Here is a 23,813-nt window from a genome sequence, read left to right on the forward strand (position 1 = left end):
CCCGCAAGAGAAATTCTCATCTTTATCATAGGGTAGGAACTGTGCGATTAACAATGGTCGGAAATACTTGATCCAGTCAAAGCTGCAGCTGTTCTGCACTTACTTGAGAGTAAATCGCATAGAAACTACTGGAATTGCCTGTTAGTACCTTAGTGCCTCCGCACGTAATATGGAATACATGCCGTTATATGCGTGTTTAGAACTGCACGCCATCAATCGTCATGATCTCTTACGGACTGAGATGGATATGTCAATCATAAGCATGACGCACTAAAACAATGCTGTCCTTGTTCCTGCCAAACCAATGTACAGCCAGACAAACTCGCAGAAGCGACCCGGTCCGGCTTAATATAGCAGAAATACAACACTTCCCAGCATGCCTTTTGCATCCGGCTCTCTGCAGTCTGAGAGGAGTCACGTGCTGAATTCTGGAGTTCGTAGTCCGTGTAAAGGACGAGCCCCTGATTTAAGGTGAAGGTGAATGGAATCAGCTTGGCTAAGAAAGGAGTCTTTGGCGGAGCGGCTGCGTTTGCGGCCGGTAAAGTTATCTTCAGTACAGAAGGGGGGGAAAGCAGCGTCAAGATGGCGGCTTCCGTGTCGCCCTTGGTTACTGGGCGCCGCCTGATAAAAGCTGCCACTCGACACGCCGCTCTCCTCCTAACTTGCTGGGCCCCGCGGAAAGGTTAGTGGCATTCGGGTCTAGGACGTACGAAGTTGGCCCGCATTCTGTAGGGAGGCTTAGGGCTCAGCCGGAAGGCCAGCTGTCAAGCGGCTCCCCTGTGTCAGCCCCTGGTCGTGACGGTCAAGATCGCCAGCCCTGCGGGGGACGAGCTAAACCGGCTCGCCTGTCCTTCCTGCACTTGAATCGCACGACGTGGGCCTTTCGGGAAGGGCTGCGCGTGTTCCGAAATGGAACGTCCAGCTTGTTTTAGGGACTCTGGAATGCCCACGAATGCCGAGAAGTTCAGAATAAAGACCGGCCGTTCTGCTCGCCCTCTCCATTTTAAAGCATACCGCCTAAGGGATTCGTGCCACGTTAGGGTTGTTCTTCAAGTTTATTTCTCACTTGCAGTGTGCCTGGACTATATGAAGGGCTGATTTAAAAGAAGAAGGCTCTCTTTACATACACCTCCTCCTAAGTCCTTCTTTTGCATCCAGCAAAGAGAAAACCCTGCTTCAGGTCAATCTTTCAAAGCCCTGCTGGATGCCACCCATACAAAGCTAGTTATGTTAACATCAGTGAATCAAAGTTTAGCACATAAACCAGGAGGGTCAGACAAACTGTATTATGTTTTAGTGTGTTGTGTGAACAAGTAAATTAAAAAACAAAACAAAACCACCTGGTTATGGACCGAAATATTGATGTCAGAACACACAGATCTCTGCATGATTTTTTAAATCGTCATTACCGTTATAGTTGTGGAATTATTGTCCTAATGGCAAAAGGGAATATTGGTTTAACATCAGGAACTGCTGGTTTATCTCCAATAAGGGCTGAGTATCAGTTCAAAAGATTGTTCATTCTATATGGCCCAGAGTTGACGGAAAAAAGATAACCTTCTCCACTCAGGACTCACCAGGAAATCTTTTTCCAAATGAAGCCACAGAAATACATAGTAATTTTCTGTTATTCTTCTAATACAGAAATACTGAAAAATATCAGACCGATCACTTCTACAATCTGTACCTTACTATCACAAAAATGATTTACAAGAAAATGCTCTTATCAACTAACATTATTTTTCTTAAAATATAGGTGTATTTTGCTGCTGTTCTGGTCAACTGTCAAGGTTAACAGTTGCCAGATTATATGCACAGGTGATAAATACATACATTCAAGCATCTTTTGTTGCAGGGGATGTGTGTGGAAAGCTTCTGGGAAGTTATAAGATCAGAGTTGCAAGCATAGCAATAGGTCCCTATGTACCATAACTCCGTTACAATACACATTGTGATTATCTGTGGAGGGAAAAACAGCAGTATTGGTATCTGCATGTATGTTTTTGTCTTGTAGTTAACACTACTCTTGCTAGGAGTTCTCACACTGGGCAATTGATGCACTTCAACTGACCTAGATAATATGTGCTTTTCTCCTGGTTAATTTTAGTTTGCACAAACAAAATACAGTGGTACCTCGGTTCACAAACTTAATTTGTTCCGCGACTCTGGTCGCGACCCAAATTGGTCGCGACCCAAATCAAATTTCCCCATAAGGTTGAATGTAAATACGGTTAATCCATTCTGACCCCTCCGAATTTGGTCGCCAACCAATTTTGGTCGCGTCCCGAATCAAATTTCCCCATAAGGTTCAATGTAATTACGGTTAATCCGTTCTGAACCATATGTTTTTTTTTTTTTAAACCACAAAAATATGACACAAAGTATAGTACGAAGAGAGAGAACGCTAACCTTGCTCGACATGACTTCTGGCGTGGAGGACAGGAAGGCGGGTGGGGAGGTGGTTATTGCTTGGAGGGAGAGTCCCCCTCCCTACAGGAAGCCACGACCACGTGTCACGGGAGGGAAAATGGCTGCGGATCCTGTTCGTCACCCGATCCGGCGTTCGCGAACGGAGGCAAAATTTTGCGAACGGAGCTGTTCGTGACCCGAATTGGTTGTGAACAGAAGCGTTCGTGACCCGAGGTACCACTGTATAGTTGATATAGATATTTACAAATCTCCAGCCTTATATTTAACTTTTCACATAGGGAAACCTTTTAGATAACTGATTCATTTTCCTATCTACCACAGCCTAGTTTTGGACAGTCTGAATTCCATCCTACATAATCTGCTTGTTCATAAGATTCTAGATGTTAAAATAAGGAATGCTTGTTAAATTATGTAGAATTTATAAAATGTAGGTAAGTTTGCATACATTAGAATCTTTAATACTTCAAGTGTACCTAATCAGTGTTAGTTGATTCAAAATATGCATTCTTGCTTAAAAATATAGGGAATTGCAGAATTAGTCTAGGTCTAGTATAGTGTTTCTCAGCCTTGGCAACTTAAGATGTGAGGACTTCAACTTCCAGAATTCCCAAGCCAGCCAGATTTAATCCCTCAGTGGTGATTATTATAGGATGCATTCTCATTCTGAGAAGATCAGGAGTCAAAGCTAGTGTCGTACTTATCCATAATCTAATTTATTTGGGTTTGGTTTAGAATGCCATATGAATCCAGTCATTTTCAAATCCTGGTTTATAGCTTAGCATGAACTCAGCATCCGTCTGTCTCTGCTATTCTCTCCTTTTCTGCCAATTCCTTTCCCCTCTCCTTTGTTCTCACATAGCTGTTTACCATGGTAGGGACAGTTCTGTCATGCCAAACGTTTGAAAAAAACGTGGTGTACATGTGTAGGAAATGCAAGCTATAGCAGAGCTCAAAGGAAAGAACTGGAACAAAGAATGGCTACACTTTAGCACAAAGGAGTGATGAAGATTTCTTGGGCCAGAAATAGCAGAGATAGCTGACACAGGAAGCAACTCTGTAAGGAACAGAACCAAACAGTGGATAAGAATGATGAAGTGATACTTTATCAGTGGAAGAAGACCTATTTTCAACCCCTAGCAGGAGAAGCAGGCAGCATCAGGACACCCTATTGAAAAGGAGGCAAGAAGCTGGAACCTGGAAGAGCAGAGATGATGCAGCTAAGGTCATACTAAATACAGGGATAGCTATTAACCTCAGCTCCCTAGATTTTTAATTCCTTATTCAGCAATTGATTTATTCATCAAAAGGTACACAGGCATGGTTCTGCAAGATTAATCTTTTTACTGTAGATGAGTGACTTTGCGTACACACAGAGGATACACACTGCATTATACAGAAATCAAAGCCTCCACACAAGTATATTGGTTGATCTGTGCTTCTCAGTTTAAATTCTGGGTTCTTCTCTCCTTCCTTTCCAATTCAATGGATATTTGGGCCATTCTCTTTATGGCCTTGGAATGCACCTGATATGTGACATGACAATTTTCTCTAGTATAGGAACCAATGTTTCCTGCCTTGGCAGTTTTATTCCCAGAAGGATGGATGTGAAGGAACAGCTGCCAAAACTCAAAATGACCACCAACAATAATCTTCTCCTGGTCATTCTTACTGAGGCAAAAAATACTGCCAAGAACAGCTGCATCGTGGCTTTTAAAGATCTAGAAAAGAATCTGAAGAACTTCAGGGGTCATGTGGTGTTCTCATCCATTCTTCCTGTCTGTGGAAGAGAGCTAAAAAGAAAAAGAATAACACAGGCAACTGACTAATTAATTCTCTTAATTAAAAGTCAGTAAGGATATTAGCTCATAAAGTTCATGAGTTTATTATGTATATTTCAATGCTTAGTAATGGAAAATGAATAACTGAAGTCTTAAAACAGTAAGACAAACAGGACTTAACAGGTATAACCAGCATTTGGAAAGATTCTTGTGATTGAAATATTGAAGAGTACAACTTAATAAGAAAGATAAAAGAAAACAAAAACAATAAAAGTGAAGCAGAGTCATAATATATGTTAAAAATGACATTTACCCAGAAAGCCAAAGGAATAGACTTTGTACTTTTGAGAGCATCTCTGTTAAAATAAGTTGAAGAAGGAATAATAGCAAACTATTCTTGATGTCTATTATAGATCACCCAGTTATGGAGAAGATGTGGATGATGCTTTCCAAAAAGAAACTGAAGAGATGTGAAGTAAACATAATAGTATTTAATTACCCCAACATCTGTTTGAAGATAAACTCTGCCAGGCATGGTCATTTGAGGAAATTCCTGAGTTGTCTAAATGAGAACTTTCTCCTTAAGAGCTTGGAGTAACCAGCAAGAGAGATGTAGTACCAATCAAGAGAGAAGACTTAGTTGGCATCCATTATTATCTCTGCTGCTTGATAAAAACAACAGAGGTCTTATTAGCTTGCCAGCAGTGAGAACAATCAGACTAGTGGGTATGAGAAAGAGGGTATTTTTTGCATTCACCCAATAATGTACAGAGTGAATAATCATCAGAAGGCTACAGGAAAACCTTAAAAACATTTATTTCTTTAGCCTGCTTTTAAGATATACTTTTAGGGAACTTCTATGGCTTCTGGCTTTTAGTATTTTCAGCAGGATTATTTATTTATTTATTTATTTATTTATTTATTTATTTATTTATAAAATGTTGATATTTATGATTATATTTTTTGTCTATTCTGTAAGCTGCCTTGCAGGGTTCATATCTGGAAAGGTAGTCTGAAAGTACTCTGTATAAATAGCGTAGGTTATGTGAAATCATAAATATTTGGTTGAACTCTACACTGTTTAAAGGTGGAGCATACAAAGTATAAATTCAAGAAATTAGAGTTATATTGGCTTAATGTTTACCTCTAGATTATACAGTAAGGCAACCAACAGTGTTATCCTACATATGTCTTCTCAAAGGTAAATCCTGTTGTGTTAGAACATACTATCAAGTAGGTGTGAGCAATTTGTGGCTGAGTTTAGTAAGAATATCCTAGGCTAAATAAGCTGGTTTAGTTTAATTGTGAGGAGAGAATATGTCTTGCAATGTTGAGAGATAGCAGATGTTTAGGTTTAGATTTCTTTAATTTATAGGGAAGAACATTAATTCAAAATGAGGAAGATACTCCTAACCTTATGAGCTATTCAGCAGTAGAAAGAAAGGTTATCAAAAGTAACAACTCTTCTTCTGTAATGACAGATAATTTGTGTGTTACTCCCCATCTTGTGTTGTCATAGAAAGTGTCCTCCATTTCAATGACCCAGTGAAGGACAGCAGTGTCTTAAAGTTGTACATACTGATCTGAAGTCAAAATGAGACTGGTAGCTGAATGTAGTGCACTGATTACATATTTGGTAAATGTTGAATGTTGGCAAACCACTTTGCATGCTTGTGGTGTTTATCTATGGACAAAACATCAGAAATCTGTGCAGAAATTTCTGGCCATGCAAATACATATATTATTATATACTGCACCTATTGAAGGTGATGAATGTTCTGCATGTATGTTCAAGTCACATGTAGAAAGTAGTCTTGGAGTACTGTAGTAACAACATTTATAATAATTTTATTACTTATATTTCATGCTCTTCTGAATGGTACAGAAGGCTCACATATTACCCGGTATGAGGAATGAATTGGACTAAGAAATAATGACTAGCCCAAAGTCATCACTGAGCTCTGTGGTCCAGGGGATTTGAACCAGAGTTTCTCATCTCAGTCTACTAACTTATTATATAAGAATAAGACTGACTTGCTCAGTTTTTTTAAAAAAACAATCAGTAAAGTAAATGTTTCTCTCATGTTATGCAGCATATACAGTTCAGGTAGCAGAGAAAGCTGCCAGTGGTGGTCTAGCAGATGCTAATTTGAAAGCCTTATTGGTTTGCAATGGACCTTTAGAACATTATGAATTCCTTATCAAAATGGAGCAGCTGAGGAATGATGAACAGCAAAGGAAAGTCATGCAAGGCCTGCAGAAGCTACAAGAAAGTCTTAAAGGGTACAACATCAGTTCAAAACACATATTTTCAAAGGTAAGGTTCTGCCATTAGGTATTTCTGTAGCAATTTTTGTGTCAGTTGAAATGATTTTTCTGAGTTTGATTGCAACAGCTCTGTAAACTGTGTTATTTAATAATTCCAGTTTATGCCTAAGAGGCTGAGACTGAGAAGATAAGACAAAACAGCTCAACGGGGCTGAGTATCAGAAATAGTAATGACTACTGGATGGCATTCTAGGTATAAATAAGAAACTTACTCATAATTTATTCTCCCCAATGCATTTGAATTTAGCAAATTTAAATTACTGATTGAGATATTTTCATGGGAAATATTCTGATCCCAAATTGATCTACAACCTTTATTCAGCTTCCTGAGCTCAACAGACTGATTTATTTAGAACTAGTTACTAATAACAATTTACCAGTGTTTGGTAGAATAAAACTCATCTGCCAGTGTTCTACAGATTTAAATATACTTATCTGATATGTTACTATTACCAGAGTAACACTGTTCATTGTTCTATCCCCAAGAATGCACAGATTCATCTATAGAATTTTTTGGATTGTTCCATCTTTAATGCATGTAGTGTGGAAGGTAGTATCCTGATCCTACAAAGAGTTCTTTACCAGAAGGTGGCAGAGTCATACTGTAAGCTGAAGAAAATAGTTCAGATTTGTGTATTATGCTATACTTATTCTAGTTGCCTTTAACATTTCTTTTCAAGACTGGTGAAAACCTGCAAAATTTCCCCCCAGTACCAGACCAGACAGAGGAAAACATCAGAGGCCTCTTCAAAATTAATAGTCATGTATTAAAAATTAACCTATAGGATAATGGGAAAGAAAGGAGCATGAGAAGGGACAAGAAGTAAGGATATTAGGCAAAGTGGATGAGATGAATTGGGTAGAAATCAGCAGGCAAAGATGGTGAAGAACTGCCTGTCGGATAAATGGTCTATTTAGCATTGCCAAACAGTGATCACCTCCAGCTAAGGATGTATTCATATTTGTTGCTGTTCTTGATTAAGTTGCAGATTGAGCCCTAGGCCCTTATATAAAAAAATATGTATTCCCCCTGAGCTGTTCCATAGCTCTTCACATCAGAATACGGTATGATGGAGAATATGTTGGTGTTTAGGAAAACATGATTTAAAAATAGATATTACCACTGCAGATACTGTAGGAATTACTTTCAAAGACATAAACTTTAGAAAAAGTATATCATTAACTTATTTTAGATATACCATACTGCTAACATTTTTGGGTGTTTTAAGTATATTTGATCTAGTGGGAATATTCAAACTTGTATTTATTATTTAACAAGCAAACATGTTTGTTTTAAGGGAAGGTTTATTATCTCCTTCCCCCTGCTCTCAAATCAGTATTGGAAACAGACCATAAAAACTTCCCTTTCTCAACTTATTTTTGTGTGCAAATCTGCCCTTCAGCCTTATCCATGGGTAAGAGACTCAGCTGATACTTTTAGTCAGCGTCCTTCTAGCAGCCAAAAACCTTTACAGCAGGAACACACAAGCCTTTTCTGGTTGAAGTCTTCCCTTGACCTTTGAGCGTGTCCTCTGACATGCTGGGGAGGGGGGCAGATGAGAATGTCAGAGAAGAGGTAGGCTTTAAGCTAAACGTGATGAAATTTAAATTTACTAATTACATAAGTAATATATTTACACCAATTGCTCCCTTAAGTCTTAGAGATTTTTCTGTTTCTCTTCCATAAAAATTATGGTTTGATAGCATTTTTTCAGTGGTCTCTTAGGATCATGTCCAAGAGTCTGGAGAACTGCAAGCATCCTTAATGTCTTGTGTTGTGCATTTTAATTTACAACTAGAATGAACCCGTTTTGAGTAGTATGCAAAGGTTTAGGCACTCCTGACCAACTTGTATATTTCAATGAATTCTTAAGTGAACAGGTATGATATACCCTCTCCATGGTACAAAGTTAAACATGACATCTTTCTGCAAATTTAAATGGCTATGTATTATTTATGTGGCACTGTTTATAGATTCAGAATAAGAAAACAGTGAATATGGCACATAAAAAAGTTTGGATAGCTTTTCAATCAGAACTTTGTAACACCTCCTTTGGCAGAAATAACAACTCTTAGAAAGCTAAGAATGTTTCTATTCTAGCTTTTGGCATTTTTCCCATTCTTCCTTACAAACTTTGCTAATTCAAAAATATTCTTGGGTCTTATGTACATTTTGTGTTTGAGATCTCCCCACAGATTTTCAATGCTATTCATTTGGGGACTCTAAAGTCTAAGGCCACTCTAAAACCTTTATCTTTCTTTCCTCAAAGTAATTCCTGGCTGATTTGGAACATGTTTCAGATAGTTGTCTTCTTGAATGAAATATCCAGCCTCTTTTCAGCTCCAGTTTCTTCATTGACTGTGGGACATTAGCTTCTATGTTTATAGTTAGTTGACTCAACTCTTGAAAAGTTCCATAGATGAATGTGTGTACATGCCTATCACATTTCTCCCTTCCCCATAAAAGGAGAAGACTAGACCAAAATAATAATAACTTTTTAAACTTAATTTTCTTTAACATAAGGTATTTCGTTATAAAATTCATGATCCCACTCTGCATATACAAACTGTTCTCACACACAGAAATTGCTCTCAGAAGACATTCTCACTTATCTAGCAGATATGTGAGAATGTCTTATTCTTGCATAACTAGCAGTTTCTCACATTTCTAGCAGAAACAGCAAAGAAGAAAGGGGGGGAACACTAGGATGGGGATGGGGCAAGAGGAAAAATTAATCTGGAGAAGGGGAAGAAAAGAGAAAGGGGAAACAAAACTAAATGAAGACAAAGCAAGAAGTAATTGGACTGAAAGAAAGCAGAAGCCCCGCTTAGGGTTGCAGATTATTACATTCACCAGACAATGAAACCTTCCCTAGTGGCAACAGCAGAGTCTATAGCCATTTGCACCTCCTGCCCATTCCTTTCTTTTCAACAATTTCTTCTGTTTTTATCAGCAAACATAAGGCTCTCCCTCCCCCCTCCACCGCCCGGTTAATTATTTGGGGAAAAAACCCTCCTGTTCCTATCTGGCAAAAGTATGGTTTAATGTGTATTTGTGTAATTGCATAGACTGGCAACTTCTGGCTTAATACCATTTTTTTCTTTTCTAGTAACATGTATGCTTAAAAGTAATCCTTATTTTTGCTTAGTAAAAAGTAGTGATTGAAAGTGTAAAGACTGAAATATTTGAGAGTGGGATTGGATGCAAAGGCTTATTTCAATTTCTATTGTAAGTGTCCCAGTTTCTTTTGTACCTTCAATTCCAGAGCTCTTTTTCGTGCTTACAGGGAGTGCTTCTCACTCTCATATTAGGTGTATCTGTACATGTCTATCTGCTGGTAGTACAGTCAGCCCTAATGAAATGGATTCCACTTTATCCAAGTTATATTGTACTGTAGCTCTCTGCATATTCCCCAGATACGCCCCAAAGGATCCCCCATTCCATAATTCACAATGAAGTCTCCTTAATAGATGTTAAATGGTATCATGGTTTTTTAAACTACCCAATTGACTATAATTAGCATTTCCAAGTAGGTTCTGCCGAAAGCCCACTGTGGTAAGATATACATGTTAATTTCGATGCAATCAAAATGTTTATCTCACCCAGATCCATAGCCCTGGCTTACTTTGCCTGACTTATTTATATAATGCCATCTAGGAGTATCACCATCCCAAGATCTTCCATTTTAGGAGTTGTAGCTAGAGTCCTTGTCCAGTAATGTGTTTGCTACTAGATAAGATGTTCATTGAATTATATGTGGTCAACATTGATTTTATTTTGCTTGCTTCTCTCATCAGCCAAATGAGAACTGAAAGTAACATCCATTTGTTCAGTGGTTTGTATAACAATGCATACATATACCCAAGTCATACGTCAAGTGCAGCTTCAGACAGAGAAGTGCATGGACATTGGAGTCCTGAATATGTATGCGTGTATACATACACACTAAAAATATATAATGATTCTATTTTTCTTTTTTTGGTAATAAGATTGCATTCATTTATGCCTTGGATGTCTTACAAAATATAATGGATCTCATATGCAATGTCAGAGCAAGCATGTATTGAGGATCTACTAATAAGTCAGGACATGGTTTCAACTATGTTATTAGAACATATTCTACGAACATACACTCACACACATGCACATAATATGCCTATCAAAAAGGAAGAAAGAAGGAGGGGGAGGAAGAGAGAGAGAAAGATGTCTGTTATCTACTGGCCAGGTAGACAAATGGGAATTGGGAGAGTCCTAAGAGCATTTTGTCCTGATGAAATGGAGATGAATCCCAGCTGTCCAGCACCATGTTTCTTTCTTTTATACTCTATAGGTCATGGCACCTCTGCTGGTTCTCACAGTGGTTAGTTTCTGCATTTTGTTCCAGGCTCATACATTTTCTTCTTGTTTATTAGTGCCAGCCATGTGATTGGGATAGATGTTGTATTTAGCTTGTTTATCAGCTCTAACAGGTACCATCTGAAGATAGTAGTCTGCATTTTTTAGCCCCTTTATATATCTTCCCCTTTTGCCTCCTTTTGGTTAGTTAGTATGATAGAATAGAAGGATATCCAAGAGAGTAAGGAATAAAGATGATAGAAAGATATATAGAGAGAATAAAGTATAGAAGAATGCATATAGAGAATTTATAGATGAGCAAGCAAATCTGGTATACATTCTAGAAATCTGGCTGGGCAAGGGGAGTGACACTGCTCTTTTAGAGATATGCCTTTCTGGGGAAGTTTGAACCCAGGCCTAGAGGAGGTGTGGCTTTGATGTGGCGTGACACCTTATTTAAGACTCCTATGGTGATAGGATAAGAGTGCCAACATTTTACATTTGGCCTCAGGGACAAGTTCAGTGTCCTGGTGTACAAGCTACCCAACTGGACCCCTCTCCAGGCTCCTTGACTTTGTTTCTGGGCTTTTGTCAGTCCTCTCACCCTTTGATTCTAGGTGACTTTAATAACAACAACACAACAACAATCATTCAATTGCAAAAGGCAGTTTTACTTGGAACAGCTTATATCCTGTAATGATACCTTTAACACCATCAAACAACAACATGTGTCTATCTCAGGTCCTTGGGAAGGATTTGATAGATGGATAAAAATGCCAGATCCAATCTAAATATCTGGCTGACTGTGTGACCAATCATAATAATTTATTAAATTTATATGCTGCCCAACTTCTGGTGACTCATGGCAAAGTTGGGAACAACCATGAAGTTCATTGCCTCATGGGCTCATCCCAGATAATCACTGACCCAATACATGGCCAGAGCTGGTTATAATTTGGACCTTTTCTTTTCCTAGTTGTGGAGCAGTTGTGGGGTTATCTGTACCTAGTTTCCTAGTTGTGGGGTTATGGGACACTTAGCAGGTTATCTGAATATGGGAGGGCATTATATCTACCAAGATGTGTGGCCAGATCCCTTCCTGGTCCAAATGAAATTAATTGCCACATAAGACCTCTGCAGAGCTGAAGGTAACTGATGGATCTGGAGAATTTCCAGAGGACTCTTGGGGGAGTTTCCTGGTGATCTGGCAATTACATTATTAATTATTAATTAATTAAAAAGTTAATAAAATAATTAAATAGTAATTATAATTGATTAATTATTAATCAGAGCCAGTTTGGTTTAGTGATTAAGGCACCAGGCTAAAAACCAGGAAACTGCGAGTTCTATTCCCACTTTAGGCATGAAAGTCGGCTGGGTGACTTTGGGCCAGTCACTCACTCTCAGCCCAACTCACTTCATAGGGTTGTTGTGGAGAAAATAGGAGGAAAAAGAAATATCAGGTATGTTCACCACATTGAGTTATTTATAAAAAATAAGAAAGGCGGAATAATTAAAAAAAAACAAACCCGGTGACCTCTAGCATTAGAAAGAGACCTGGGGTCTAAAAAAGATTGCCCCTCAAGCAGCCTCTCTCTGTACATTGATCCTGGGTTGCTCCTCAATTTTCTGAGAAGTTCCAGAAGATGAGGCAACATAAGCAATGCCTAGAGCATTGGTGGAGGAAGAATAGAAATGAATGTGACTGAATGCAGGTATGAACTGTGGTGATAAAGAGAGGTAATAACCTTTGTTGGAATTTAGATGCAAGCAGTGCACCTCCTGGTTCTTTTGGACTTCGCAATAGCTTTTGATACTATTAATGATGGTATCTTTCTGAAGCATCTGCAAGAGTTGTAGAGACTGTTTTCAAGTGGTTCTTCTCCTTCAATGGGTGGTTGTATTTGGTGGGGGGGAGGGAAAGAAGAGAGATTGGCCTGGGAAGTACTACCCCCCCCCTTTAATATTTACATTAAGCTGCTGGAAGAGGTCATGTGGAGGTTTGAGATGAGATATTGTAAGTATGCTGATGATATTTAATTATACATTGCCACCCCTGGCCCAGTGAGGAATGTCAGGGAGGTTTTGTCTCAGTGCCTAGAGGCTGTCAGAACCTGGATGGGAGAAAACAGGCTAAATTGAACACTAGAACCTGGAGTTGTTTTCTGTCCACCACCTTCTATCAGCTTCAGTGGTCTTTCTTGGGGGGGGGGGTGAACACTGCTCCTGAGAGAACAGGTCTGTTACTTGGGGTGCTTCTGGGCTTACAACTACTGCTGGAAAGACAAGTAGAAGCTATGCCCAGAGGACCTTTGCCCACTGGCTATTGAGCCAGTTGTGACCCTACCTGGAGCAGTTGCTACAGTGACTCATTCCCTCATCATCATGCAACTACAGCAATGCATTCTCCATGGAGTTTGAAGGCCACTCAGAAACTGCAACTATGTAGGTTGTAGTGGCCTGTGTGTTATAGGTATACAATAGTATGTTTGTGTGATACCAATATTGTGGGCCTTGTACTAGTTGCCAGTAGGTTTCCAAGTGCAATTCAAAATGCTATAAAGTTATATATGGCTTAGTACCTTCAGGACCATCTCCTCCAATTGGATTCAACCCGTTTAAGGCATCTTTCTCAGAAGAAACTATTAGTAGTGCCCTATTTCTGGGAAGTGGGGGGGGGCATAGTCTGGAGATATTGTTTCTACACAATAACTTGTTCCTCTAGAATGGTGTCCCCTTGCTGGTAATATTAGTTCCATGAATAATAGGTTTCCAAAAGCTAGTTAAACTGAGTTACTCTGGAGGCTTTGGGTGAATTTTGAGAGTTGCGTTATTTTAATTTTAATTTAATTTAATTTAATTTTAGTTTTATTTTCTGAGGACATTTTATTGTGGTATTTTATAATTGTTGTGAATTGCCAAGAGCTGCAAGATGTGGTAGTATATAAATTTAGTAAATAAACAGCTGAAGAGAAACTCTTGTGTACATGTATTTTATATATAATTTTCACTATAGAATTATTCAGAATTCTCAACCAACTGGGCTTGAAAAGATATTAAAAAGAATGTTTAGGGTTTTTTTATCCTTCCCAATTTCCCTTATTGTGTGCTTGATCAACCAAAATAATATTTGAGCTTTTAAGCAGCAGAGCAGGCTTTGTTCTTTTAACGCAGTAGTTCAATTGAATTTGGAAGCTATATTGGCTTTGCAATAAATATATTGTGTCATTTTCTTATTTTGCTTTTATCTAAGGAGAATAAAATATAATTATTTTCTTAATTTGCAGCTTTTTACAAGACGTAAACCTCCAAAAGGCCTTTATGTCTATGGAGATGTTGGTAAGTTGGAAGGTTTTAACTGAAACATGGCCAATTTTTTTTAGCATATTTGCATATTTCCCTAGATTTATAGTTAGCTAATAAGCTAACTTCTTTTTCCCCAATGACAGTAATGAGATTAAATAGAATAAAGCACTCTGGGTTGAGCTACTAATGACCTGTATTTGGTTAGCTTTGACATTACAAAGCAAATCAAGGCACTGAGCAATGTCAGGTAATGAATGGATCAATGTAGCACACTTTGTGATAATAGGATCCCTGGGCCATGTGAGTGTTGATTGCATATGGCAGGGAGGGCACTTGTTTTGATGCCCTTGTTATGTGGAAGGGGGATGCTCGTTGAGTTGGATACTTGGTCTGACCGAAAGGAGATGTATTTGTGATTAATCTGTTTAAAAAAAGAACTGAGGCATTCTCATTTATTCTTAGTGAATAATGCTCAGTATATTTCAGATGGAAACAATAATTGCATTTGTTGATTTTGATATTATACTTTAGATTCATATAATACAAATCATCCTGTCCATGTTAGTTGAAGTCTTGCTTCTCAAAGATAATGATTTTGTACTGTTCAGATCACGATTATGATTTCATTAGCTCAATGCTAATGAACAGTCATTACTGTAATCAGTACATAGTGTTTTAAATTAACAACCTGTTGGGTATGTGTGTTTTTATTTGAAGGCACAGGAAAGACAATGGTGATGGACATATTTTATTCTCATCTAGAAGTAGAAAGAAAAAAGAGAGTCCATTTCCATGGCTTCATGCTAGATGTGCACAAAAGTAAGTTTAAACCTTTCTGGTACAATACAGTATGTTATGTGTACCTTCCATGTTATCTGTCATCCCGTTTCTTCTTAATTCTTTGTCTGGCACCCGTTGGAATGCTGTCATTCGAAAGCTGAAAGGAAAGGAATTACAGTAGACTGGGAAAAATTTCAACCTGATCTTTCAGTTAGAATAGAGCTCTCTTGCAACACCCCTAGGAATTAATGGAGGGAAAACACTGAAGATTTGAGTAAGTAGGTTTCATTTTCCTTGTGGTACCAGTGGGCAGTCAATCACTTATTTAATTCTGTTGTACTTATTTGCATGATTAGAAACTTGGAGCATCTGCTGGAAAGTGGTTATATGCGGTCTTGTCACAGTTACGTTCAGAGATGGAACAATATTGTGAAAATACTTAAAACATTTTAGTCAACAGCAAGTGAGAGTGAACTTGTGTTAAAATGTATTTGTTGGTCTTTCAGTTGCCATAAGGCCCTGATTTAAAAGATGAACAGCAAAAAGCTGAAATGTCAGTTGAAGAAGGTGGAGCAGGATAGGAAAAGGTAACTGAAGGAGAGTGACTGGTTTCCACCAACTGCTGTACATCTTACCAATTATATATGCAGTAGACTAAAACTCTCAGCATTCTGACTACTGGCTGAATTCTTCTGAATCAGAGAACATTTACATTCTACCTATATTGTGATCCTAGACAAGGGGAAAGTTAGCATGGGCCAGAACTTGAACCAGTCCTTCTCAGTATCAGAAAAAATGTTTTCTCCATAATCAAATCTTCAGTAAACTCCCTCTTTGCAAATATACAGTTTTTGCGTAATACAGGGCATATTAAATGAAATAGATGGTATGATGCATATGTTTGTTCACTTATTTAGAAACTGCAGGTGAAGATTTAGTTAGCTATTTTGATATACAGAGGTCTTCTATTTTCCCTTATATTAACATATAGTCTTTAAAGCTCCCTAGTCTTTTGTAAGATTTCTTTCTCTCTTACTTCCTTATTCTCATTTCTTTATATCTGCTCTAATTTGTGAGCTTACATTTGTTTCCCTTTTCAATAATATACAGTAATATCAACATAGACAACAAGCTTATAACTAAAATATATAATTATATTTTATATAATTTCTATCTTTATATATATAAAGAAGGAAATGTGAAGAAAACCAAACTGAATAACATACATTGTTGGCTAATATCTTGACCAGCTTTATCATATATTCCAAAGAGGCAAAAAGCTGGGGGATGCTGCATAAATCAAGGAGACTCACTGGAGAGGAGAATGCCTGGTAGTTATAATTGTTTTTTAAAAATTGAAAGAATAGAATTAGCACAGAATTACTAAGTCAAAAATTACTTCTATTAACATGTAAATATGATCTTTTGTTTGTTTTGAGTATTTCCAACATGTTTACTAAGTGTCTTGCAAAATGTTCACTTCAGGAATACATTGCCTTAAACAGAGACTGCCAAAAAGAAAAGCTGGATTAATGGCTAAATCATATGATCCAATAGCTCCTATAGCTGATGAAATAAGTGAAGAAGCTTGTCTCTTATGTTTTGATGAATTTCAGGTAAGTGATAATATATTGTAAGAGGTGTACGTTCATCTCTTCCTGGAAAAAGATGTCTAGTCGCAATATTTTTGTACTGATATTAACTTCCTATGCTGTAGGCGTTTTTGGTCGTTTCTCATTGAAGCGTTTATTTATTCATATGCGTAGACAAGCAAAATCTGTCACAGTTAATATGATCTTGCATGCATAAAATTTTAGATGTATGTTGATAGTATTGTTGTTGTATCAATGCTATCTGTTAAACTGGAATCTTTTTTTGAAAATATGCATTCTGTATTCTAGTTTATATTAAACTTAAATTCAATTTTAAAATATTGTTTAATCAATACACATTGCATACACACACACACACTCTATTTCAGTATATCTAAATAAGTATGACTGTGTATTAATGGTGTGTGGATGTGTTTGTATTTCTATGTATATATGTACATATGGACACACACACATACATGCATACACACACACACCATTCATATTAAGATTTGCCGAACTCACTCTTTGCTCTACTCACATACTTTGGAAATATTTGGGCTCCCCCACCTTGCTCCAAATTAAAATTTTCAACATGAGCAAAGGTTTAATATGTACATGTGACCTTCCCAACAGTCAAAGCTTCCCTTCCCAATAGACATTCATAGTTTATTTATTTATACTATTTTAGCTTGTTTTCTGTTAAAAAGTAAAGCAAGTGTGGTAAAGCAAGTTAATTAAATCCTACAAGATTTAGAAATTAAACCTGGAAAGCAGCACCCATTTAACATATCCTCATGTCCAGGGCCTCAGATATATTAATTTCCCAGCTTTGGGGGATGCCCAGGAAAAATTCAAATATGAATTCTCAGAGCCCTTGTTTAACATGAATGCATTAATGAAAGAAATCACTGGGTAGAAAAGAATTGGGAATAGGAAATGCTAAACTCATTCCATGCCCTGCAACATGGAAAGATGGATTACAAATGGTGGGGATGGGCAAATTTATAGAAGAGAATGAGAGTAGAAAGCTATTCTGGCTGAGGCCTAGGAGGAAGATGAGAAATAAATAAAGTAAAATAAAATACATTTGCCAGGATTCTTAAAAAGATAAATCCCAATGGAGAGTACTTTTTGTGGAAAAAACTCCTCTGCAGGTTTTCCAGCCCTTCTGACATTTGTGTGCATGTGTGTGCACACGCCTTTGAGTCAGCTTTTGACTCCTGGTGACTGCCTGGACTAGTCCTTGCAGTTTTCTTGGCAAGGTTTTGGGAAGTGGTTTGCCTTTGCTGTTTCCTAGGGCTGAAAGAAAGTGACTGGCTCAAGGTCACCCAGCTGGCTTTATGCCTAAGGCAGGACTAGAACTAGCCTGGGGCCTTAACCTCTACACCAAACTGTCCCTCTTCTTCTAACATTACCATTTAAAATATGTGACATCCGGTGTTTTGATTTTCTTAGTGCCTCAGTTATTATGGACAGTGCTGATACTTGCTACTTATACTTTACACTTTTCTTGCCATTGCAGTCATAGAATAGTATAGATTATTTTCTGAAAGAGGACAAAATATCTATACCTAGAGTTATGAATGTATTTCTAAACTGAAGTGCATTCTTCTTTCTATATTTAATAGAGTACTCCCATTTCATAACTTTTCTATTCCACAAAGTCCTTTTCTATCTTGTGGATACGTCTTCATGCTTTACGACTGAAAACAGGATTCCCTGGAATTTTTAGTTGACAGAAGAACTCTATGTAGTTGTCATCCAAATTGGTTTCAGTTTTGTAGTTGAAGAAGCCCAGATCAGAGCTGTTCTTTTTGTTAGTTAGGAATAGTCATGCAGAATCTTGCCACTTCTGTTTTGCAATATATCACTATATATTTTTTTTCTACTTGGCATGTGAAAATTCACAGCTGGGTTAATAGTAATCAAGGTGGCACAAGGCAATCAAATGTGTTTGTTTCCTGACAGGTGATAAATCTGTTGAGGAGTTCATCATTAAAATCCTTGTAATCCCATTGTGTCCTTAGTATATCCTGCTACTGAGCTACAGGCCATTTGTAAATGACCAATGGAGAATAGGGAATATGATAAGTAGCTTGAATTAGCCAAAAGCAAATTACACCAGTCTAGCCTAATTTCCTCCTTTGATACAAAACTGGCATAGTGGACTATGGAGATGTAATATGTGTAACATACTTGACTTTAAGCCTTGGATACTGTTAAATGTGTAACCAAGGTAAGCTTTAGAGTGAATAGCCAATGTGTATTAATGGACTCTCATAAAGATGAAATTTAATGAAAGATGGTTTTAATGAGTTACATAGTTGGGTAGATGTTTCACAGGTAGCGATGGTAGATCTGAATTTTGGCTAAACTATACTAATAACAGAAAGAACATAGAATTATAAAAATCTATTACAAGAAATGTAGGAGCAAAATATTTCATCATGTATTTGCAGATACCTGAGATAAAAGGTAAAAAATAACGTATGCCACAATGTCTATAGGGATTCATTGTCTGATTTTAAAATAGCTTTTCTCTTGCATGCTTTTCTGGAGGTGAAAATTTGAATTCTGGAATTTACCTTAATTTCTCCTTTGGTGTCCATCATATTTTCATCACTTTTATTTTTAGTTGAATTCACTCTAGAAGATGCTTTGTTTAGTCCTCTTTTCCCATATCTGAAACAATTATTTCCATCAAAATTGCTTTGCATTTTTCTGCCTTTTTTCATCTCAACCATTCCTTGCTTTATTTTACTACATTCCCTGCAACTATTATTTTATCACTCTACACATTATACAACCTCTCTCTCTCCCCCCCTCATCATTTTAGCAATCATTCTCTTTGTATGCATTTTTCTCATCCACAGCTTCTTTCATTCTTAATTCTTATACCCTGCATCTTTTTTTTTCATATTTTCTATTAATATAACTCCACACATTTCTGTAACACTCTGTAATGATTCTTTTCATTTTCTTTCCTTATATTCACTTCCCATTCATTTTGTTGCTAAATTAATCTATCTCTTAATACTTTTTCCATAAAGGCTTCAAACTTTCTCTTCCAGTAGCTCAGCTGTTAAGCTTCCCTTCCCTTCCCTTCCCTTCCCTTCCCTTCCCTTCCCTTCCCTTCCGTTCCCTTCCCTTCCCTTCCCTTCCCTTCCCTTCCCTTCCCTTCCCTTCCCTTCCCTCCCCTCCCCTCCCCTCCCCTCCCCTCCCCCAAGTGTCTCACATTCAAAACCTTGTACCCTTCACTAATTCTCTTAATCTTTTGTTATGAACAGATTGATCCTGCTTTTCAAGTCAGTCCTTTTCCATGTATATTTATGAATAGATTTATGTTTAAACCATAATTTGAAAGCAAATGGGTGTTTTTCTAAGCAGGAGCTCACCAGAGAATCTCCATTCTTATTCATACTTGGGTCTCTGAATGGCCCAATCATTTTTCTGTACTCTCTCATCTCATTTTCATCCACCCATTCATATCACCTAATAAAATAATTTTTCCACTGAATCACATTCAATCAGAATGTTGCACATTTTTTCCCAGAACTCATCCCTATTTTTCCCTCATCATAATTTACTGGAGTGTAAGTTGTAACTAGCAACAACCTATGGATTCTTACTTTTATATGCCGTCACCATAACCTACATCACACTAATTCATTTTTCATATATACATTTTTAGCCCTTTCGTTCATAATTAAACATGCCCCTTAACTTCCTTGAACACATTCATCAACTCCATTTTACAAGAGCAGGCCTTCTTCATTCAAATCTATTATGTTCTTTATGTTCCTCTTAGTTTCATAGACATACCACTTACCTATTTTTTTCTTTTCCTTTCATTCATTAATGTATGCTCTTTACTGTTTACTCCTCTTGCATTCCAAGTCACAGTCTTCCATAAGCTCATGTAGTCCGTTGAAGCTTTCACATAATACTTTTAGGAAGATAGAGAAGGTCTAGACTAGGTTACCAGCTGTGCTCCTACCTATGCCACCAGCATCATATGCGGCTAATGATAAGGGCAGTACCAGCAAGTTTGGGAACAGTCTGGCTAGTAGCTTTTATAGGTAGCTGTATTCAAATATATATGGATTTCATAGCTAGGAATGTTAATATTAATGTAACACTGTTAATTGTAACGGTTGTTGTCAACAAAGGAAATTTAGGAGTTAATCTTGGCTTTTATTTGGGATTTCAAAATTAACTCAGGTAATTACACATACTGTATGTTTTTTTTTTAATGAAACTAACACAACTAAAATAGAAAATATAATGCATATAAGTTATCTGGGTTTTGCTTTAGTATATATTACAGTAGATCCCTGTCCTAAATGAACTGAAGCTTCATTAACCTTTGCGTTATTATATGGCAGGATGCAGTGCTAACTTAAAAGCAGCATAAGATATAACCCTGCTGTTCCGCCTTCCCATTCATGCCACACTGCGTGCTTCAAAGTCGAATAGCTGTGCAGTATTCCATCACTTTTCAGATTCTGCAGCCCAGCAAACTAGTATTTTTGTGATACTTTTCTTTCACTGATTTAGGAACAAAACAGGATGTTTCACTTTCCATAGTTCAAGGATTTGTTGCAGGGTACTGGTAAGCCACTCTGACAATGCATTGAAGGAACTATTTATTTACTGCTTTGTTACATTGTATGAGACTATTGATAACTTTGTTAAGCATGGCTTCCTTTTATGATATTGGGTTGTTCAGTTATAGTAAAAATGAGATTCATGCATTTGGGGTTGCTGTGGCTTTCTTCTAAAACGTCGTCCTTTGCCAAGTCTGGAGCCTTGAGTTCACTTGGGGTGAAGGCAATTGTAAAATGTCTAGAGTAAAGTGGTAATGCCATCACTATAGTTAGTCCAAATATACTTGCCCCTCTCTAGGTTCAAGAAAAAGAAGCAGAGCTGCAGTTTTATAGCAGAAATCTTTTATGTACATGAGTGATTGGCTGGTGCTTATGGCATCATCCCCAAATTTTCTTTTCTCCCTTCCCAGTCCCCAAACAGCGTTGCATTAAAATAGGTTTACCTTAAAAAACAGGAAGAAAAACAAACTCTTGATTTAGCACATTAATTACCCATGGGCCCTTTTGAAAGTAAAATGGTATACTGCCTTCCTGCAACATTGTGGGGGCTGATGGCTACACCAGCCTTCAGTTCACTGCTATGCACGTCTGTCATTTCAGATGTGAAGCTGTGAGGAAGTCAAGCTCATCCTGCTGCTTATGGACCAACTGTGAGTCCTCCTTTTGGTTACAACTGTCTTCGCCCTTAGTCTGATGTCATGTTCTATACCTCTACTTAAAAAGATCAGTTAGGCATTTCAGACATGAAATAGTTTTATTTTCATACAAATAGCAGGAAAATATTAGAATGCTTAAGTTTGGGATCCAGAATACTTGTAAATAGTAAATTAACACTATCAGTATATCATGTCTTTACTAAAAGAGAATATATTATGGACAGCGCTTGTAATAAAACTCAAGAGAACAATACTTACTAAGAGTAAGTTCCATCAAATACAAGGGGACTTCTGAGTAAAACATGTCTAAGATTGCACTGTTACACTCTTGTTTTTTGTGTTAATGCTAATTATTACTTATACATACTTATATTTACTATTCATTCTAAGAAACTGTACCAATCAGAGGATAACTGAGGTTCAAGTACTTAGACACATACATTATTTAGATTTTTTTAACTTATGTGAGAAGAAAGCAACTCTGGGTCATACAAATCTTTTCTCTTAAATGCAAATGAAATTTCACCATTCTTTCCATTAGCAGACATCTCTTATTGGTAATTTGTATTCTTTTCTTTTGTTCGCATCTATAATGAATGCTGAGCACAGACAGAACCTGAGCTTTGAGATGCTTTTACTTTTGTCTTCCTCTCCAAAGCTACAGAGGATCAAAAGGACATAAATTGGCACTCAATATACCAAATGACTCTTGCTTTTTTAATTATGGAGCTTAAAAAATAATCAATTTTGATAGACAAGCAGATTTAAATTCTGCAAGAGCAGAACACCAACTAAGTCTTCACTGTGTTTCCTCTGGTCATAAATCTTTCTCTATCTAATGTTCCAAGCTGCTATGCTTTATCAAAGTGTTCCTGTGGGAAATATGTCCTGTTGCATATAGTCTTCTGTTTCTTAAGCAGAAGACTCCTTTTTCTTCTCCCTGTCTTATTTTGCCCGTTTCAGTGGCCTCATCAAAATGGATATCTGCTTTTAGCTACCTAATGCTTTTTTGGTTTGGTTTTGTTCCTTAATGACAGGCTCAAAGACCCCAATTTTTGATTTGTTAGACTTATTTTTCTTCAGTGCCTCTCTACACTTGCAGTTATCTGCCTGCTCTTTCTAAGAAAGTAGTCAAGCCCAGCCACCCAAAGAACCCATAACTTAATTTAGGCAGAGCAGTTCCCAAAGGCAGACCCATGGAACAATACTGTGCATGAAAGTCTTCTAGGTTCAAGGTGAAAATAGTTGTGAGCTTTGGGGAGGGAATATCTTTTCTTATGTCCTTTTTCATATTAGTACTATTCCTCTGTTGTAAATTTACATATTTAAGTGAAATTCTTGCTTATAGTAAAGTTAGTGTCTTCAGCACAGCTGTAATAATTGGATGAACAATAAGTGGGGAAGTGAAAATTCTCAGACAAAAGTTTCTTTTTATCATTAATTGTTGCTCCCTTTTTTTATTTAAGAGAGTGTGTGTCTCTGTGTGTGAGAGAATGATTTGTGTCTGTGAAGGTTAGAAGAGGCTGACTGTGCTGGAACTGACTGCAGTGCCTTTTTGATTATTCATGGACAGTAATAGAAGGCACTTAAAAAGAACAATGAAATTGCTTATTTTTTTGTGATGGGCCATCTGTTGAATTGTTTTGTGCAACAATCGCACAATAGTATCTATGTCATATCATTCTATTTTCAACAGCAGCTGATGATGTATACTTGGCCACTTGTCCTTTTTTCTAAAAGTTCCATGACCATTTAAAGTCACCTCTATGGACCTTTGTTGGAAAGGTAATAGACATGTAAAGCAGCTGGTGTGTATTTTCTGTCCTGATCTTCTGGCAGGTTTGTGTATTTGTATGTGTTCAAACTAATGAGCCTTTTAAATCTTACGCCTCTTCTTTCTGGGTTTCCCAACTGTAGTTTTAGAAGGGAAGTTAACACAGAATCATTCAGCAATCTGGAATAAAGACTCGACTTGTGAAAAGATTGTTACATACCCC

The 23,813-nt window shown here is 37.3% G+C and overlaps 1 protein-coding gene across 4 annotated transcripts in view; it reads left to right on the forward strand.

Annotated features, from left to right (window-relative positions):
* Nucleotides 1-349: 349 nt before the first annotated feature.
* Nucleotides 350-23,813, forward strand: part of AFG1L (AFG1 like ATPase) — a 59,031-nt gene continuing 35,567 nt past the window's right edge. Inside the window, exons 1-5 of one of the 4 annotated variants that reach the window (XM_015887241.3) lie at nt 350-471; nt 6,302-6,525; nt 14,160-14,211; nt 14,896-14,997; nt 16,444-16,574. In XM_015887241.3, coding sequence (XP_015742727.1) covers nt 6,415-6,525; nt 14,160-14,211; nt 14,896-14,997; nt 16,444-16,574 — 396 coding nt within the window. In that variant the 5' untranslated portion in view covers nt 350-471; nt 6,302-6,414. Of the gene's footprint in view, nt 683-6,301; nt 6,526-14,159; nt 14,212-14,895; nt 14,998-16,443; nt 16,575-23,813 lie in introns of all 4 variants that reach the window. The other 3 variants (XM_088139132.1, XM_088139122.1, XM_007423348.4) reach the window with 3 other exon arrangements.

Source organism: Python bivittatus, unplaced genomic scaffold (assembly GCF_059951505.1).
Source record: "Python bivittatus isolate LINGU-HERP-01145 unplaced genomic scaffold, Pbiv_v1 ctg000020_np1212, whole genome shotgun sequence".
Taxonomy (NCBI): domain Eukaryota; kingdom Metazoa; phylum Chordata; class Lepidosauria; order Squamata; family Pythonidae; genus Python; species Python bivittatus.